The sequence below is a fragment of the Bos mutus genome, chromosome 8 (assembly GCF_027580195.1).
Source record: "Bos mutus isolate GX-2022 chromosome 8, NWIPB_WYAK_1.1, whole genome shotgun sequence".
Lineage (NCBI taxonomy): Eukaryota > Metazoa > Chordata > Mammalia > Artiodactyla > Bovidae > Bos > Bos mutus.
In genome coordinates, this window is record NC_091624.1 from 101,513,592 (window position 1) to 101,534,948 (window position 21,357).

Here is a 21,357-nt window from a genome sequence, read left to right on the forward strand (position 1 = left end):
CACAGATTGGGAGTTTGGGACTGACATGTACACACTGTTCCACTTAAAATAGATAACCAAGAAGGACCTACTGTAGAAACGAATCAATAAATAAAAAATGACAAAGAGCTGACGCCACTCTGGAAACATTCTGAATGTAGGGTGAGTTACTGAAAATTCAGGGATTCCCTGGTGGCTCAGACAGTCTGCCTGCAATGCGGGAGACCCATGTTTGATCTCTGGGTTGAGAAGGAAAAGGCAACCCACTCCAGTATTCCTGCCTGCAAATCCTGTGGATGGAGGAACATGGTGGGCTACAGTTCATAGGGTCGCCAAGAGTCAGACATGACTAAGCGACTTCACTTTTAACTGAAAATCTGAGTTGTTACAAGAGAATTTAGAATTACCTGTGGGTGCGTGGTAAGCAAGGAGGATCCAGAGACATAAGACACTTTCTCATAATGGGACTGGATGATCCAGTTGGAGCTTCCAAGGGCATAGCCAGAGCTTAGAGGAGTCACCTGGACCGCACCGAAAAGCTCCTAGAAAAGAACCATTGTAAGAATGTGTGCTGAACTTTCAGTAGTGCAGTCATGCCAGTTAAGTTTGCAGAGGAAAAAAAAAACAGAAAATCCTTCTTAGAAACTATTTCAAGTGAATCAGAAAGTTTAAGAACAGAAAGATGGTGGAGACCATGGGACAGACACATCTTACAGTCTTTTACTTATCACATTTCTGAGAATTTCAGTCCATCCACATGTCACCAGGCACCCAGGTCCCACCCATTAAAAGGCAGAGATGATATATTATGATATAGGCCAAAGAGATAAATACTTAGGTTTTCTTCTTCTTTTTTTTTTTAACCCTTTTCAGGTTAGGAATTAATATCTTGGTTGTTCTGTAAAAAGTGGCTTTGGGCCACAGTTGACAGGAATGGGAACCCTCATCATGATCAGAGCTCAGAAGTCATATGTGCCAAATTATTTCTTGATCCCTTTGATGCTGTTCTCTACTTCACAAGTCCAAAACCTGTAAAGTGGTGTCACTGTTCTAAAGTAAACAGGATGAGATGCCTTTTTTCCCCTGACTTATTATATGCTAATGAGTGATGGGGAACATAAGATTTAGGACAGAGCACCAGTAAGAACCTGGGAAGGATGGAGGAAAATAACAGATGTCCTATCTTTCCACTTAAAAAAGGGAACTATAGAATCCTTCCAAACAATCAAAAGCATTCGTCAATCAGTTAAAATCGTATTAACACTCACAATTTTCTGAGAATATCCCACCAGCTGGATCTTACTGAGGGCAGAGTTCACCTCCTGCATAGTGTAGCATCTTCTCCAGGTCGAGACTTCTACTGCATCCTTGAGAGGAGAAGGGAGGAGCCTGGAAACAGATCATCAAGTCAGCTCTTATGTACAGAGAATACTGTGCAAATAACGTGCCCATTTTGTCTAAGTTGTCCAACCTACTGGCATATCTGAATGTTCACAGGATAAACATCCCTTTATAATTATTTTTATTTCTGTAAGGTTGGCAGTACTCTCCCTTCTTTCATTTCTGATTCTAGTAATTGCAGTATTCTCTCCACGGCAAACAGTCAGACATGGCTGGGCAACTGAACTCAGCTGAACTCCCTTCTTCTTGGTCAACCTAGCTAAAGGTCTGGTAGAGTTTTGTTGATCCTTTCAAAGAACTAACTTTTGGATTCATTGATTTTTCTCCATTGTTTTTCTACTCTTGATTTTGCATATCCAGCATATAGCTGGATCTTCTCTTTTGTCTTTTTAAACCTATGTGATTATTTTGGTCATCTGAACTATTTAAGCCATTCACAATGTTACTACTGATATATTAATATAATAGTTGGCTTACGTTTACCAATTTAATTTTTGTTTTTTATATATCACATCTTTTTTTGTTCTTCTATTCCTCCACTGATTTTTAAAAATAGTAAGTGAATATTTTCTGATGTAGCCTCTTAAATCCCTTCATGATTTTTCACTTTTTAAAAAGTTATTTCCTTAGTGGCTATCCCAAGGGCTTATCTTATATCTCTTAATATAGAGCATTTCTGTATAACCTCTCACATTCTCTTCCCTGTTCAAAAAAGATAAATGAAATAACATTACTCATGGGCCTGCAAAGTTATAGAAAAGAACTAGGTTAAACACATCTGAGGCAGAAAGAGGAAAATAAAACACATTTTGAAACTTTTCAGACCAGCATCAGGAGCAATCATTAAAACAAACAAAAATGTATCATTAGAAAGACATTTTATTCAATATTATTTTGCTCAAACACAAATAAGAATAGACCTAAAGAGTGACTTCTCTGAGATTCTCTATACAATACAGGTGAAGGGATTTCCAGAGAACGGAACCTGTGCATTAGCTCTGCTCTATCTCCTAAACTGACACTGAACAATAGTAAAGAATCACACACACACACACACACAACCAGCCCTTAAGACAAAGAGATGAGAGGAGAGCTAATAGCAACAGCATTTTATTTTATTTTTTTAACTTTCTAATTTTATTTTATTTTTAAACTTTACATAATTGTATTAGTTTTGCCAAATATCAAAATGAATCCGCCATCAGTATACATGTGTTCCCCATCCTGAACCCTCCTCCCTCCTCCCTCCCCATACCATCCCTCTGGGTCGTCCCAGTGCTCTAGCCCTAAGCATCCAGTATCGTGCATCGAACCTGGACTGACATCTCGTTTCATACATGATATTTTACATGTTTCAATGCCATTCTCCCAAATCTTCCCACCCTCTCCCTCTCCCATAGAGTCCATAAGACTGTTCTATACATCAGTGTCTCTTTTGCTGTCTCGTACACAGGGTTATTGTTACCATCTTTCTAAATTCCATATATATGCGTTAGTATACTGTATTGGTGTTTTTCCTTCTGGCTTACTTCACTCTGTATAATAGGCTCCAGTTTCATCCACCTCATTAGAACTGATTCAAATGTATTCTTTTTAATGGCTGAGTAATACTCCATTGTGTATATGTACCACTGCTTTCTTATCCATTCATCTGCTGATGGACATCTAGGTTGCTTCCATGTCCTGGCTATTATAAACAGTGCTGCGATGAACATTGGGGTACACGTGTCTCTTTCCCTTCTGGTTTCCTCAGTGTGTATGCCCAGCAGTGGGATTGCTGGGTCATAAGGCAGTTCTATTTCCAGTTTTTTAAGGAATCTCCACACTGTTCTCCATAGTGGCTGTACTAGTTTGCATTCCCACCAACAGTGTAAGAGGGTTCCCTTTTCTCCACACCCTCTCCCGCATTTATTATTTGTAGACTTTTGGATCGCAGCCATTCTGACTGGTATGAAATGGTACCTCATAGTGGTTTTGATTTGCATTTCTCTGATAATGAGTGATGTTGAGCATCTTTTCATGTGTTTGTTAGCCATCTGTATGTCTTCTTTGGAGAAATGTCTATTTAGTTCTTTGGCCCATTTTTTGATTGGGTCATTTATTTTTCTGGAATTGAGCTGTAGGAGTTGCTTGTATATTTTTGAGATTAGTTGTTTGTCAGTTTCGTCATTTGCTATTATTTTCTCCCATTCTGAAGGCTGTCTTTTCACCTTGCTAATAGTTTCCTTTGATGTGCAGAAGCTTTTAAGGTTAATTAGGTCCCATTTGTTTATTTTTGCTTTTATTTCCAATATTCTGGGAGGTGGGTCATAGAGGATCCTGCTGTGATGTATGTCAGAGAGTGTTTTGCCTATGTTCTCCTCTAGGAGTTTTATAGTTTCTGGTCTTATGTTTAGATCTTTAATCCACTTTGAGTTTATTTTTGTATATGGTGTTAGAAAGTGTTCTAGTTTCATTCTTTTACAAGTGGTTGACCAGATTTCCCAGCACCACTTGTTAAAGAGATTGTCTTTAATCCATTGTATATTCTTGCCTCCTTTGTCAAAGATAAGGTGTCCATATGTGCGTGGATTTATCTCTGGGCTTTCTATTTTGTTCCATTGATCTATATTTCTGTCTTTGTGCCAGTACCATACTGTCTTGATAACTGTGGCTTTGTAGTAGAGCCTGAAGTCAGGTAGGTTGATTCCTCCAGTTCCATTCTTCTTTCTCAAGATCGCTTTGGCTATTCGAGGTTTTTGTATTTCCATACAAATTGTGAAATTATTTGTTCTAGCTCTGTGAGGAATACTGTTGGTAGCTTGATAGGGACTGCATTGAATCTATAAATTGCTTTGGGTAGTATACTCATTTTCACTATATTGATTCTTCCAATCCATGAACATGGTATATTTCTCCATCTATTAGTGTCCTCTTTGATTTCTTTCACCAGTGTTTTATAGTTTTCTATATATAGGTCTTTAGTTTCTTTAGGTAGATATATTCCTAAGTATTTTATTCTTTCCGTTGCAATGGTGAATGGAATTGTTTCCTTAATTTCTCTTTCTGTTTTCTCATTATTAGTATATAGGAATGCAAGGGATTTCTGTGTGTTGATTTTATATCCTGCAACTTTACTATAGTCATTGATTAGCTCTAGTAATTTTCTGGTGGAGTCTTTAGGGTTTTCTATGTAGAGGATCATGTCATCTGCAAATAGTGAGAGTTTTACTTCTTCTTTTCCAATTTGGATTCCTTTTATTTCTTTTTCTGCTCTGATTGCTGTGGCCAAAACTTCCAAAACTATGTTGAATAGTAATGGTGAAAGTGGGCACCCTTGTCTTGTTCCTGACTTTAGAGGAAATACTTTCAATTTTTCACCATTGAGGATAATGTTTGCTGTGGGTTTGTCATATATAGCTTTTATTATGTTGAGGTATGTTCCTCCTATTCCTGCTTTCTGGAGAGTTTTTATCATAAATGGTGGATATTCTCTAGACAGGAAACACAAAAACGGTGTACAAATTCGAACCCAAAACAATAAAGTAAATGGCAACGGGATCATACTTATCAGTAATTACCTTAAACGTAAATGGGTTGAATGCCCCAACCAAAAGACAAAGACTGGCTGAATGGATACAAAAACAAGACCCCTACATATGTTGTCTACAAGAGACCCACCTCAAAACAGGGGACACATACAGACTGAAAGTGAAGGGCTGGAAAAAGATTTTCCATGCAAATAGGGACCAAAAGAAAGCAGGACTAGCAATACTCATATCAGATAAAATAGACTTTAAAACAAAGGCTGTGAAAAGAGACAAAGAAGGTCACTACATAATGATCAAAGGATCAATCCAAGAAGAAGATATAACAATTATAAATATATATGCACCCAACACAGGAGCACCATAGTATGTAAGACAAATGCTAACAAGTATGAAAGGAGACATTAACAATAACACAATAATAGTGGGAGACTTTAATACCCCACTCACACCTATGGATAGATCAACTAAACAGAAAATTAACAAGGAAACACAAACTTTAAATGATACAATAGACCAGTTAGACCTAATTGATATCTATAGGACATTTCATCCCAAAACAATGAATTTCACCTTTTTCTCAAGCACACATGGAACCTTCTCCAGGATAGATCACATCCTGGGCCATAAAGCTAGCCTTGGTAAATTCAAAAAAATAGAAATCATTCCAAGCATCTTTTCTGACCACAATGCAGTAAGATTAGATCTCAATTACAAGAGAAAAACTATTAAAAATTCCAACATATGGAGGCTGAACAACAGGCTGCTGAATAACCAACAAATCACAGAAGAAATCAAGAAAGAAATAAAAATTTGCATAGAAACGAATGAAAATGAGAACACAACAACCCAAATCCTGTGGGACACGGTAAAAGCAGTCCTAAGGGGAAAGTTCATAGCAATACAGGCACACCTCAAGAAACAAGAAAAAAGTCAAATAAATAACCTAACTCTACACCTAAAGCAACTAGGAAAGGAAGAAATGAAGAACCCCAGGGTTAGTAGAAGGAAAGAAATCTTAAAAATTAGAGCAGAAATAAATGCAAAAGAAACAAAAGAGACCATAGCAAAAATCAACAAAACCAAAACCTGGTTCTTTGAAAGGATAAATAAAATTGACAAACCATTAGCCAGACTCATCAAGAAACAAAGGGAGAAAAATCAAATCAATAAAATTAGAAACGAAAATGGAGAGATCACAACAGACAACACAGAAATACAAAGGATCATAAGAGACTACTATCAACAATTATATGCCAATAAAATGGACACGAGGAAGAAATGGACAGATTCTTAGAAAAGTACAACTTTCCAAAACTGGACCAGGAAGAAATAGGAAATCTTAACAGACCCATCACAAGCACAGAAATTGAAACTGTAATCAAAAATCTTCCAGCAAACAAAAGCCCAGGTCCAGACGGCTTCACAGCTGAATTCTACCAAAAATTTAGAGAAGAGCTAACACCTATCCTGCTCAAACTCTTCCAGAAAACTGCAGAGGAAGGTAAACTTCCAAACTCATTCTATGAGGCCATCATCACCCTAATACCAAAACCTGACAAAGATGCCACAAAAAAACAAAACTACAGGCCAATATCACTGATGAACATAGATGCAAAAATCCTTAACAAAATTCTAGCAATCAGAATCCAACAACACATTAAAAAGATCATACACCATGACCAAGTGGGCTTTATCCCAGGGATGCAAGGATTCTTCAATATCCGCAAATCAATCAATGTAATACACCACATTAACAAATTGAAAAATAAAAACCCTATGATTATCTCAATAGATGCAGAGAAAGCCTTTGACAAAAATGCAACAGCATTTTAGAAAGTAGAAAGACAAATAATGACTGATTTCGCAGACCCAGGAAAGTTCAAGTCACTTAGTTTCCACTGCAGAACTCACAACAAGCTCAGCAATGGGAAACAACAGGTATGTCTTGTAGTGAGGTGAAAGTGAAAGTGAAGTCGCTCAGTCGTGTCCTACTCTTTGCGACCCCATGGACTGTAGCCTACCAGGCTCCTCTGTCCATGGGATTTTCCGGGCAACAGTACTGGAGTGGATTGCCATTTCCTTCTCCAAGTGAGGTTAAAGGTGAGCCTAAAAACAAGAAAATTCCTAGAAGAAACTGATTAAGAAATAGAACCTACTAATTCTCCTCACCTAATCCATATAGCTCAGCAATTGCCCCTTCCCCTCCCAGGCATGTCACCAGAGACTCTTCTCTAGGGAGAATAAAAATGAGAGTCTGGACCAGGGGAAACCAGCAACACCTGGAAGCAACCTCCTTAAGCAAAAGTTTACATACTGAGAGGACAATTTTCTTATCCTCAGAGCAGAACACTATCAGTTAATCTTATACCCTGCAGGGTAGGAGACTAGGAGAACCTTCTCTGAAAAACAAGATCAGCATCGAAAAACAAAACCAAAAAACAAACAAACAAAAAAACCCCCCAAAAAACCCCCAAAAAACCCTCAATGAAAAGATACTGACTGACTTGGGGTTTTACAATGAAATTACCGAACCAGACTATGTCATGGTAAAGTCCAGAATTCAACAAGACCTGGCACACAGACTTTCCAAGTAGCTTTTCTTTTTACCTGTCTAATTCTTAAATATGAACCAATAACCAAGGATCACCATGTATCTAAATAAAGCCTCTAAAATGATAAAGGCCAAAACAAATGGAGGAAGGAGAGGAAATAAATTAGGTAGGTAGTAAATAACAATCATTATTCTCAGATAAATAAAAGAGTGTACCTAAGAAATGAGAAGACACTTCTACTAAAAGGGTGAAGAGTCATTAAGAGAATGAAAAGAACACTTATAAATGAAAATATGGCATTATACAATGAGAGCATGCCAACAAAACAACACGATTTCAAAATAAGCTGCTGCTGCTGCTACTGCTAAGTCGCTTCAGTCGTGTCTGACTCTGTGCGACCCCATAGAAGGCAGCCCACAAAATAAGCTAAAAACGTTAAAAAGATATTCAAGACACAAAGACCCATATAAATGAAGAAATCAGAAAAGCTTAAAAATGAAGGAACAGAACTACATGAAGAATTAGAAATTTAGTAAGAATTCAGGAATGAAGACTAAACTGAAAGACACACAAGAGTGGATATACACAACAGACATGCCAAGAGAGCAAAGACAGATGCAACATACAGGTAACAGGAGTCCCTCACAGAAATCCAAGCAAGGGAACAGAATACCAAAAACCGTAAGTAGAAATAAAAAGAAACTACACACTGAAAGAACACAATGCAGACCCGAGAATACTGACCCAGGATAACTAACGCCAGATATATTCTGGGAAAATATTTAGATTACAGAGAAAAATCTTTGGGCGTGGAGGCAAAAAGGGCAAGTTATTTACAAGGAAAACAAAAAAAGATTACATCGGTTTTCAACAGTTATCAATGCTTTTTCTAGAATAAAATAGAGAAACATATTTAAGAGACTCAAAGAAAGAAAATGCAAGCCAAGGATTACATATTTAGCAAAACTTTGTGACTTTCAAGGTCACAGAGCACAGAAAAACAGTTATTAATCAGCAAGAACTCACAGAATACAGTTCTCATGATTCTATCCTGATATATCATCTGAAGAATGAGTTTCACACAACCCAAATTGACTACAGTAGAAACATCAATATAGGGGTTGATACTATTAAATGCAGAGTTCCTTGAGGAGAAAGGCCAAATGAAGTTGGAAGGGAGAGAGGACAGTATGTAACGGCTACATGTTCTGACAAGATAGACACAGTCAAAGTATAAAAGCAGCGGAAGAAAAATATATATTCTCTTTCCTCCAAAAAGGCCTCAAAACAACTGACCAATCCAGTAACAGTGAGCATTGTTAGCAACCAGAATGGGAGCTCAAAATCCCATTTCCACTAAAAGAATCCAGAGTTTCTTGGAGAAATGGGTGATTTCAGATTTAGGAACGTAAAAAAGGAGTCTTAGACATCCTGCTACATTGGATAACAAGCAAACTATCAAAAACTACAAACGATGTAACAAAAGGACATAGTGGATAAACTGAATATGCTTTCACTGACGGGACAATCTGAGCTGCAAGAAGGGTGATGTGGTGATGGGATGAAATCCACGCACTATGTATGTTTCAGCGCTGTGATTAGACTGGCGCACAGAGACCCGGTTTTTGAGTTACCAGACATTTTCTATCTCTTAACCTAGGTGGTGTTTATAGGGGTAGCTGCTTTACAATAGTTTTGTCAAGAAAATGCACTGTTCATAACAAACACCCTCTTCCAACAACACAAGAGAAGACTCTATATGTGGACATCACCAGATGGTCAACACCGAAATCAGACTGATTATATTCTTTGCAGCCAAAGATGGAGAAGCTCTATACAGTCAGCAAAAACAAGACCGGGAGCTGACTGTGGCTCAGACCATGAATTCCTTATTGTCAAATTCAGACTTAAATTGAAGAAAGTAGGGAAAACCACTAGACCATTCAGGTATGACCTAAATCAAATCCCTTATGATTATACAGTGGAAGTGAGAAATAGATTTAAGGGCCTAGATCTGATAGATAGAGTGCCTGATGAGTTATGGAATGAGGTTCGTGACATTGTACAGGAGACAGGGATCAAGACCATCCCCATGGAAAAGAAATGCAAAAAAGCAAAATGGCTTTCTGGGGAGGCCTTACAAATAGCTGTGAAAAGAAGAGAAGTGAAAAGCAAAGGAGAAAAGGAAAGATATAAACATCTGAATGCAGAGTTCCAAAGAATAGCAAGAAGAGATAAGAAAGCCTTCTTCAGCGATCAATGCAAAGAAATAGAGGAAAACAATAGAATGGGAAAGACTGGAGATCTCTTCAAGAAAATCAGAGATACCAAAGGAACATTTCATGCAAAGATGGGCTCGATAAAGGACAGAAATGGTATGGACCTAACAGAAGCAGAAGATATTAAGAAGAGATGGCAAGAATATACAGAAGAACTGTACAAAAAAGATCTTCACGACCCAGTTAATACGATGGTGTGATCACTGACCTAGAGCCAGACATCCTGGAATGTGAAGTCAAGTGGGCCTTAGAAAGCATCACTACAAACAAAGCTAGTGGAGGTGATAGAATTCCAGTTGAGCTATTCCAAATCTTGAAAGATGATGCTGTGAAACTGCTGCACTCAATATGCCAGCAAATTTGGAAAACTCAGCAGTGGCCACAGGACTGGAAAAGGTCAGTTTTCATTCCAATCCCAAAGAAAGGCAATGCCAAAGAATGCTCAAACTACCGCACAATTGCATTCATCTCACACGCTAGCAAAGTAATGCTCAAAATTCTCCAAGCCAGGCTTCAGCAATATGTGAACCATGAACTTCCTGATGTTCAAGCTGGTTTTAGAAAAGGCAGAGGAACCAGAGATCAAATTGCCAACATCCACTGGATCATCGAAAAAGCAAGAGAGTTCCAGAAAAACATCTATTTCTGCTTTCTTGACTATGCCAAAGCCTTTGACTGTGTGGATCACAATAAACTGTGGGAAATTCTGAAAGAGATGGGAATACTAGACCACCTGACCTGCCTCTTGAGAAATTTGTATGCAGGTCAGGAAGCAACAGTTAGAACTGGCCATGGAACAACAGACTGGTTCCAAATAGGAAAAGGAGTATGTCAAGGCTGTATATTGTCACCCTGGTTATTTAACTTATATGCAGAGTACATCATGAGAAACGCTGGGCTGGAAGAAACACAAGCTGGAATCAAGATTGCTGGGAGAAATATCAATAACTTCAGATATGCAGATGACACCAGCCTTATGGCAGAAAGTGAAGAGGAACTCAAAAGCCTCTTGATGAAGGTGAAAGTGGAGAGTGAAAAAGTTGGCTTAAAGCTCAACATTCAGAAAACTAAGATCATGGCATCCGGTCCCATCACTTCATGGGAAATAGATGGGGAAACAGTGGAAACAGTGTCAGACTTTATTGTTCTGGGCTCCAAAATCACTACAGATGGTGATTGCAGCCATGAAATTAAAAGACGCTTACTCCTTGGAAGGAAAGTTATGACCAACCTAGATAGCATATTCAAAAGCAGAGACGTTACTTTGCCAACAAAGGTCCGTCTAGTCAAGGCTATGGTTTTTCCTGTGGTCATGTATGGATGTGAGAGTTGGACTGTGAAGAAGGCTGAGTGCCGAAGAATTGATGCTTTTGAACTGTGGTGTTGGAGAAGATTCTTGAGAGTCCCTTGGACTGCAAGGAGATCCAACCAGTCCATTCTGAAGGAGATCAGCCCTGGGATTTCTTTGGAAGGAATGATGCTAAAGCTGAAACTCCAGTACTTTGGCCACCTCATGCGAAGAGTTGACTCACTGGAAAAGACTCTGATGCTGGGAGGGATTGGGGGCAAGAAGAGAAGGGGACGACAGAGGATGAGATGGCTGGATGGCATCACTGACTTGATGGACGTGAGTCTGAGTGAACTCCGGGAGTTGGTGATGGACAGGGAGGCCTGGCATGCTGTGATTCATGGGGTCGCAAAGAGTCGGAAACGACTGAGCGACTGATCTGATCTGATCTGATCTGATCTGATCTATCAAGCTTTGTGGGGTTTTTTGGTCTGTGTTTTTCATTACAATATAAAAAGGTTAATTTTAAAATATAGAAAAATTTATGTCAAAACAAGAAATAAGTAGCAGAAACAAAAAATATTCATAGGAAGGTTGGGAGATAAAATAAATTCCCAGACAGAATAACAAAACAAAGTGACGGTAAAGAGGAGAGATAAGTATTTGAGTGTCAGTCCAGGAGGTTCAACACCCAAATAACACGAGTTCCAAAAAATACACAAAAATTGAAAAAAGGAATTTTAGAAGGGGAGAAAAATTCATTTTTTAAACCAGAATTGAAATTCTCCATTTTCTAGATTGAGGGTCAGCAAACATTTTAGATACAGGGCCACAGATGCTTTAAACTCTGGACGCCACATACAGTCTCTGTCAAGTTATTCAACTTGGCCATATACCACCACAATGATAAGAGTGTGTCTGTGTGCCAATAAAACTTTATTTACAAAAATAGTGGCAGGCCAGATTCAGACACAAATCAGGTACTTCACCATAGCTGCCGACACTTTTCTACACTGAAAGGACACACTAAGCTCAGTCCATGAATGTAAACTATCTTTAGGTAAGACACACCATCATAAACTTTAAGGACAAGAAGATTCTAAAAGTCTCCACAGAGGAATAAACAGTATACATACAGGAGATCAAGCCTTACTGGACTTTTCAACAGCATTTCTGGGAGACAGAAGAAAATAGTGCAATACTTTAAAAATTCTATGAGCAAAGTACATCTGGTTTGCATTTCTATCAGAGTGTGAGGGTAGAATGCAGACATTTTAGATGTGCAGGGTCATAGAAAATTTACTTCTCACGCACTCTTTTTCAGGGAGTTGGTGGAGGAGGTGCCTGGCAAAGTGAAGGTGTAAACCACAAAAAGAAAGGCCCAGAAAATAGAGCTTCTAACAGAAGAAAAGGGTGAAGAAATCTATAGGATCAAGGTGGAGAAAGTCCCAGACTGAATGCTGTGTAGTAGTCCCAAGAGCATCTGACACCAGGCAGGGTAAGAGTGAAGACTCAGGGAGGGGACTTCTAGAAAAGGAAGATAAAATTGTCAGACTATTCATCAAGTCTGAACATACTGAGGAGAGACTCAGACAAATGGGGGAAAGGTTAGAGATCAATTACTAATATAATATGTAAGGGCTTTCCAGGCGGCCCAGTGGTTAAGAATCCACCTGCCAATGCAGGAGACGCGGGTTTGATCCCTGGGTCGGGAAGATCCCTTGCAAAAGGAAATGACAACCTACTCTGGAATCCTTGCCTGGGAAATCCCATGGACAGAGGAGCCTCGCAGGCTATAGACAAGGGGTCATAAATAGTTGGACGTGACTGAGCAATTGAGCATATATGCACCCAGAAAACTAGGCAAATAAACAAGCAAGATAATTACTAACTCAAGGGGAAACAGAAAGTTGTGCGAGAAAAAAAAAACCCTAACAATGTTACACGGCCAGTGAATTGCATTTCCATGGTCATAATAATGTAAACATGGAACAGAGATTTAGTAAAAACAGCACACAGGTCACGTAGGTCCAACTCTCTTCATCTTTGTTTCTGCAGCAACAAAATACCAAAAATCCTTGTTACCTTCCGCATAAAGACAGGTGGCCGAGACCACCTGTCTCGCCAGGTGCATATCCCGATTTTCTTATTTCATGTACCTGTCCTCTAGAGTGAATTGATTTAGGTTTCACAATATTGAGTCAATAAATATTTACTTAGCTCTGATTATGGCCACAGTACTCAAGTCCTGTAAGAAACTGAATAGGTATAACATAAAGGCCTCAGCTTACAGGAACTTAGTCTGAAAAAATTTTTACAACAGTACAAGGCAAAAAAGGAGACATGGAAAACCGTCATAAGTCATTCTTGCCTGCATACTTGTCTTCCCTCCCAGAAGGGGCTAAATGATACACTGAAAATGCAAATCTCTACACATACACACACACAGTCTCTCTCTCCTCCTCCAATTTAATGGTTCACCATTACATTCAGGATAAAATTGAAGGCTCTCAGCATGACTCATAAGGCTCTTCTTTATCATGGTCCTGCCTCAGCCTACATTCTACACATTGAACTATATAAGGAGCTCTCTAAGTGCCAGGCTCCCTCAAAGCTGTAACATTCCACTGTCCACTTCTTCATATTTTGTGTGGACAACGTGTGTGCATACTCAGTTGCGTCTGACTCTCTGTGACTCCATGGACTGTAGCCCACCAAGCTCCTCTGCTTATGGGATTTCCCAGGCAAGAATACTGGCGCGGATTGCCATGCCCTCCTCCAGAGGGTCTTCCAGACCCAGGGACTGAACTTGCATCTCTTGCATTTCCTGCACTGCAGGTGGATTCTTTACCACTGAGCCATTGGGGACGCCTTACTCCTGCTTCAAAATTTAGGCGACCTGTCACCTTTTCTCAGGTCTCGTGACACCTGTCTCAGCCAGGTGCATATCCCGTGTGCTGAGAAGATGGCTGACGGAGTCTCAGAGTCCAGGAAGTGGCACAGAAGCCCTCTCTGGAGCAGGTTCATGGCAAGGGGCCGCCACCGACACTTCTGTCTCCTTCCGCACCCCCTGCTACTATCTTCCACCCATTGAGGAAGGAGAGGTTTCTCTTGGAGACACCAGGGGAAGAGCAGACGATTTAGACTTGTCTGGATGTAAGTCTCAGCACTGCCTCTTCACCTGTGAGCCTCAGTTTCCTCATCTGTGAAAAAGGAGAGTATCACCTCCCTGTTAGAGCTGTCCTGTGAGGAGTGAAGGGCAGAACACACAGAAGTGTCTGCCATAGAACAGAGGCTGGGTGAGGACTCTCTCCAACCTTCCCCAACATACACAGCCATCGCTGCCCCAGAACAAGCATTTTCCAACAATACTGTGGGGGACTTTAACGCAGGGTAATTTCTTTAGATGAATCTGACCCTGAACTTGAGTGGCCCAGGCACTGCTCCAGAGAGTCTCAAGGAAGAACCCAAGTTACTCCCCTGCTTTGAGTGAGTATGTGTGCTCAGTCGTGTCCAACTCTTTGTGACCCCATGGACTACAGCTCGCCAGGCTCCTCTGTCCACAGAATTTTCTGGGGAAGAATACTGGAGTGGGTTGCCATTTTTTCCTTCAGGGGATCTTTCCTGAGCCAGAGATCAAACCTATGTCTCCTGCATTGGCAGGTGAGTTTATTTTTTTTCTCCCCACTGAGCCACCTGAGAAGCCCTGCTTTAGTGCCTCCTTTAAATTCCTTGACATCAGGAGGCCCTATGGCTTGGGCTTCCCAGGACTGCCCTTCATTAAGAATAAAGACTTCTTCCTTTGGGCTGGGTATGAGCAGGAGTTTCTTAACTTGCTACCCAAGCTGGAAGGTTATTATGTGAGTGGCTAGAGTGATAAATAATGATGCCTAACCACATCTTTCACCTCAGTTGGATCTGTTTTAACTGCTCTTAGCTCTGCCAAGGCCCTACCATAGAGACACTTCTTCTTGAGACTGTGCTAACAAGTCACACGCCAGTAGATCAGATACACATTCTTTAACTGACTTTAGGTACATCGGTTTATTTCTGGGCTGTCTATTTGGTTCCATTGATCCATGTGTCTGTATTATTTGAAGCTCAGTGGTAAGTCTGGGGAGAGGTGAGCCCTAAGAAAGCATGCAAGGTGGTAAGCATCTGGGAGAAACTGATCAGTGAGCCAGAAGAGCAAGGTCAGGCAGGTCCCCCACGACTCTGGTCTCAAGTCTGACCTGATCAGCTTAGGATGGGTGACAGGCAGCTTCTGACACAGCTTCCAAGGCTCCCCACCTCCCATACTTGCCCCCTCGTGTGAGCTCCTCCCGCCAGATATAGGTTGGACCTACCGGCTAGCTTCTAGTGAAGAGAATATGACAAAGGTGACGAGCGGTCACTTGCAAGATTAGGTTACAAAGGACTGGGACTTCCTTCTTGTCCACAATCTCTCCTCTGGCCTCCTGTTTGCTCTGATGTAGCCAGCTGCCATGCTGTGAGATGCTCTGAGGAGAGGCCCATGGGGCAAGGACCCAAGGGAAGCTTCAGTCCAACATCCCTGAGGAACTGAATCCTTCCAACCTCAACGTAAATGAGCCAAGAAGGGGATCCTCCTGGTGAAGCCTGAGAAAAGGGTGGCCTGGTGGGAGACCCAGTTACTAATACATTAGGAAGCGTCTTGGGCCGTGCTCTGGTACAGAGGCACTGTTTTCAACTAAGTTTGGTTTTCTCAGGTCTGGTCAATGACATTTTTACAAACTCTAACTGTACAGAACATCTGCAGCATGGTCATCATATCCAATTTAAATTTGATTTCTGCTTTAGTTGCAACATTGAATAATTCACCTAACCTCTTTCCTTCCCTTCATAAATCTAAATGGATGGTAAAATGTTTCCTTCAAAAACTGTTGAAGACCACAGCAAATGAGTAATCACACACACACGTGTATATGTATACTATATTATTAACATTATATGATTATTCAGTGCCTATGAATTCCTCCCCCTTACTCTTATGCTTAAATTCTTTGGGTATCTTATACTGGTACCTTATATATAGACTACACTACTTTCAGATCTAAAACTAATTAATTATCATTTCTCTATTGGAAAACATCTAGAGGTTTCCTTTATCACAAAGGTTTGGTGACTCTGTTTTCACAAACAATTTTGATAAATTTTCTACCCGCTAGACAAAAGACTTCAACCAGGAAATCAGTCAAATGCATTGTTGGCTTTTCCAAAAGAACAGCCTTTGAATATTCTTTTGTGCAGGGTTAGCTTGCAGTGCTGCTCTCCCTCGGGTGTGCACTGGCTAACTGCAATCCAACCAGTCCCTCTCAATCGTGCCATGTTGCCATGTTCTTGCCCACAATATCCTCTTATCTAAGAATGACCTCTTTCCTCATTCACCCTGCTTAACCTGCTAAGCCCGGCCCGAGTCTCGCTACCTGGATACAGGTACTATGCCTTAAACTTTTGGGGGCATTTCCCTACAAACTTATCATAATGCCAGGCCCTTGGGAGTTAATCAACAAACAAGACTGAAGTCCTCTGAGTTTCCTACTTCTACTCCCAAATTCCCTTCGCTAACACCATTTTTACTCTTTCAAGTTACATGGTCCCTTTCTCCTTCTATCACCTAACATCTCGTCTAACTCGCTTTCCCTAAAACTTATGCTTGAGGCCATAATTACAGAGAGGCCTTTACAGAGCCATTCAAAGCCATTAGGATTATTGGCTGATTAAGGATAAGTCGGATAAGGAAACCCAGTGGGAACTAGTTCTGTTTTTGCTGGCTTTCTAATTTATCAAAGTCAAGTTCTCAGAGTCTAAATGTTTAATAAGTACTTTCTAAAAGATTTCATTGTTTTGTTTTGTTCTTATCACACTTGAGTGCTTAATAAACATTTTTCTCTCAGGGCTTGACATCACGCCAGAACTCTGCTGTCTGTTCTTCCAACCAACCAGCACAAGATCATGTGTTTTCGTAAAAGAGCAAGACTTTTAGGTCCACAGGGACCACTTAAAAGCTTATAAATAAAACACTGGTTGGGCTTTTTCTAAGTGTTTGAGAAGAAAAGAAGCAGAAAAAATTTCTTTCCTCTCATTATAGTGAAGCGTGCTTAATACACACGGAGGTGGCGGGAGGATGGAGATGTGTCAGCGGACTGACGCTCTTTATGGTTTTCCTTGTTTAGTTGCTCAGTCATGTCCGACTCTTTGTGATCCCACGGGCCAGGTTTCTCGGTTCATGGGATTTCCCAGGCAAGAATACTGGAGATTAGCCATTTCTTTCTCCTGGGGATCTTCCTGACCCAGGGATCAAACTTGAGTCTCCTGCACTGGCAGGCAGATTCTTTATTACTGAGTCTCCAGGGAAGCCTTATGATCTTTATGGAATTTACCAAAAGCAAAACCTGAAAATCAAGCATTTCTTAATACTAAACTGAAATCAGATTATAAACCTTGATTTTTGTTTTAGATCAATTTCTCTCTTAAAAGCACAAAGGCAATTGTTTAGGCTACCAAAGCATGACATAAATAATTCTTGAGAGGGCCTAACCCATCTCTGCTTTCATTTTCTGCTTATCAAAACCCTCTTATCTATAATTTGATCTCTTTAAGTGGACTTGCTGCCCAAAACAGAGTCCTAGGCAGATGAACGCTCCTAGTTCTCAGGATAAAGTAATTAAACGGAGTTTTTGTCTGTCAGCCAGTATCCTGGGAGTTTAGTTAGGCCGAACCTGCCCTTCAGAGGCTAACTGACTCTAAGTGAAATGAAATGACTACGTTTCTGGAACTGCAAAGTTGTGATGATGCCATCAAAGTACCACCACTCTCTGCTGCTGCTAAGTCGCTTCAGTTGTGTCTGACTCTGTGCGACTCCATAGATGGCAGCCCACCAGGCTCCCCCATCCCTGGGATTCTCCAGGCAAGAACACTGGAGTGGGTTGCCATTTCCTTCTCCAATGCATGAAAGTGAAAAGTGAATTTGAAGTCGCTCAGTTGTGTCCGACTCTTAGCAACCCCATGGACTGCAGCCTACCAGGCTCCTCCATCCATGGGATTTTCCAGGCAAGAGTACTGGAGTGGGGTGCCATTGCCTTCTCCGACCACTCTCTAAGAACCCGCTTAAGACATCTTTAAAAACTCTAACATAAGCAAACTGTGTTCAATTCAATTCTCCTATATTACAGAAAAGAAGACTGAGTCCCAGAATCTGAATGATACTGCTAATGATCATCAACAGGGGGATTAGGAAAGTAACTTCTCTTCTGCTATACTAAATACGTTGCTCTCACTAGGAAAGGCAGTGCTGAAAGATAAGTAAGGCTGAGGAAGGCAGATGTGTGATGGTTACTGAAAGGGGGGTGATGCGAGCCACGCGTATCATTAAAGGGAGAAAGGATGCTGGTGTTCGCTGGGCACCTACCGTGTGCCTGGCACTGTTTTAAGGACTTTACTTGCATTACTCATTTAGTCCTCACAACAGCCTGGTGACGTTGCTAATACTATTCCTATCATATAAGCAAGAAAACAGAGCCGAGAAGAGATGAGCTTCTGCAGCCAAAAAGCAGATCTGAAATTCAAACACCAGTCTATTTGACCTCTAAGCCCAGAGTTTTAATTTTCTTCCTGCTACATAGTGAGACCTGATAAATTCATCTATAAATACCTAAAGAGTATCAGAACAGAGGAACTTCAAGTACAATATGCTTTTTTTTTTTTTTTTAATTATGTCTTCTATAAGGTATAAATCCACATTTTAAGTTCTGAGTACTGAAAACTGCCATAACATTTCAGCCAGGAATATATCGATGCATAATTCCTTAACGCTAGTCAGAGGATTGTGACAATATCCTATAATGATTTAGCCTCTTAATTATAATTGTAGATTTCTAGTCTTATACAAAAAGTGCTACATTTACATAAAAAATATTAGAAGATGGGTTAGTTTCTTCAGTGCAATATTGTGCTTTAAATTTTCCCACTAAAAACCTAAATTTTGAAGTGTATATGGGAATGTCAAGAGGCTCAAAAATTTTATGGTAGGGGATTCTCCTTTCCCTACCCTTCAAAAATCTCTTTCAAGAAGTGTAAGCTGCAATGTCAAAATGAGGAAGGATAGCTAACTTCTAAATAAATCTCAGGGAGCAGTGTCAACTGAGCTGGGGAGTCTGACAGCTGCCAAAAAGCAAGCGTAATGGTTTTTTTGGGGGGGATGGCAGGTTGGTAAATACACTAATACTAAATCAAATGCTAATTCAAACTAACTTCCTGTGATTTAAGGGAATTTGTCAGAAACCAATGAGCCTGAAAGATGTTCATATATTGTTTTTTTTGGTTGATGGTCTTATGAGTAACTTAAGCGACTAAGATGCATTTTAATTTTAAACACTTAACCGTGAGACAGCTTGTATAAGGTTTAGGTCAAAAATTAGGGGCTTGAATCCAACTCATGGAAGTGTTCTGCTTGAGGTGTTCATTGGTAATTTTATTTTAATGTGAGAGCCAACTTTTTAAAAGGTAGAAAAAAAAAAATCACATGTGAAACGTCCAGATCCTGAGCTTCTCATTAAAAAAAAAAAAAAAGAACAGGTTTTGGCAGTGATGGGCTCACTTTCCCATATGCCCTAAACTGTGCTGAAGTAGTGTGTCAGCTGCCCCTTTGGAGAGGTGTGGTCACCAGGCCATGGTTCCCGCCAGCCAACCCCACTCCTGTACTTACCTACCCCTTTCTCATCCCTAGAGGTATCTGAGATTGTGAACCCTATTTTATAGGAATGGAACAAGGGGAATGAAGGAATTAAAAAATAAATTGAGATATAAAGAAAAGATACAGCCGTATCATTTGGTCACTGTACTAAGTGACAGCAAGCAAACAGTGATTCGCGATAGAGTCTGTCACAGTGTCTTGGGACATATGATATCATCTGGCTTATGACGGGGAACTTTTCAAGGGGTGTAAATCCTTAAATGTTTACATGAAACGCTTTTAGTATTCTGGCACAAGATGACGTTCTGGGTGACTATTTTGAGAGAACTCTTTTGTCAGATTTCAATTACAAAATAGCTCCTCACATTTTTCTACCAGTTCTAATATTTATGCTGAATTTCTTCAAGAGAAAAAAAAAAGGACATGGCTTGCTTAATTGTCCGTCACCTTGGTTTAATCTTTCCAATAATCAGACTCTTCTCTTTCACTATCAGTAACTATGGCTCATCTCACACTCAGAAACCAAAACAAAATGCTTGATGGGGATCAGAAATATGCTCAGGATACACGAAGTAATGAAATACAGTCTCCGATTGGTCCAAGTTATCCTTTCTTCTCAACAAGCTACCTCTCAACAGTTTCTGGTTTTTGCCCACCAGGTGGCGAGATAACCGATTCAAGGTTTTATTTCAACTAGCACCTTTCTCAGAGAAGGCAATGGCAACCCACTCCAGTGTTCTTGCCTGGAGAATCCCAGGGACGGCGCAGCCTGGTGGGCTGCCGTCTATGGGGTCGCACAGAGTCGGACACGACTGATGTGACTTAGCAGCAGCAGCAGCACCTTTTTAAAAAAACAGAGATATCCTAAAGCACCTTAGGAAATTACTTTCAGGCCCCCTCCCTAGCCCTCTGCTCCTTCCAGTTCAATTCACCTTTTCCCCTAAAATACAATGGCATTTTTATCGGTGAGCCAGTTATCTTGTATTTTACAAAGAATGGGAAGCAAAGACCACTGCCAAGGATTCTGTCCAAGGTCACAAACAAAAAAGGCAAAATAAGGACTTGGACGTCTCAAGGCTTGGTCCAGGGTTTGGGAATCAGGAAACAGTGACCTTTGAACATCATTACTGGTGTGCCAAAATTCTTCATGGCAGAATATTTAAGGGTGTAAATTTAAAAGGAGGAAGTGAGGGGAGCCAAGGTGTCCGTGTTCCACAGCAAGTGAAAACAAACTCCTCAGGTTTCTAAGGAGGGGGGTGAAGCGAGGAACTGGGACAAGTGTGGGCCAGTGGGCAGACAGGAGAGGGGAAAAAAGGAGAGGAGGTATGTGATGGGCAGGAGGAAGGAGGCTGAGAGTAAGAAGGCACTCGGGACGGGAGGGGACCCGTGCTAAGCTGGCAGATCAAGGAAGGCAGCCACGAGCACTGAGAAAACTCAGAAATGCACGCGTCTCCCAAGTGTTTCCTAATGACAAGTCAGACAGATACCATGTCCCCAGTGAAGGAAACAGAGACACAAAGAAGACCCATAAAACACAGAAGATGTGCACTCTTATGCATTCTTCCATCACATGAGGGGCTCACATGCTCTGCAGGAGAGGCCTGTAATGGCTGAG

The 21,357-nt window shown here is 40.6% G+C and overlaps 1 protein-coding gene across 2 annotated transcripts in view; it reads right to left on the minus strand.

The window, feature by feature from the left end:
• Positions 1-329: 329 nt before the first annotated feature.
• Positions 330-21,357, minus strand: part of INTS9 (integrator complex subunit 9) — an 81,678-nt gene continuing 60,650 nt past the window's right edge. For both annotated transcript variants that reach the window (XM_070376012.1, XM_070376011.1), the window contains exons 7-8: positions 1,248-1,368; positions 330-521 (exon numbers count right to left, since the gene is read on the minus strand). In XM_070376012.1, coding sequence (XP_070232113.1) covers positions 345-521; positions 1,248-1,368 — 298 coding nt within the window. In that variant the 3' untranslated portion in view covers positions 330-344. The remainder of the gene's footprint in view (positions 522-1,247; positions 1,369-21,357) is intronic.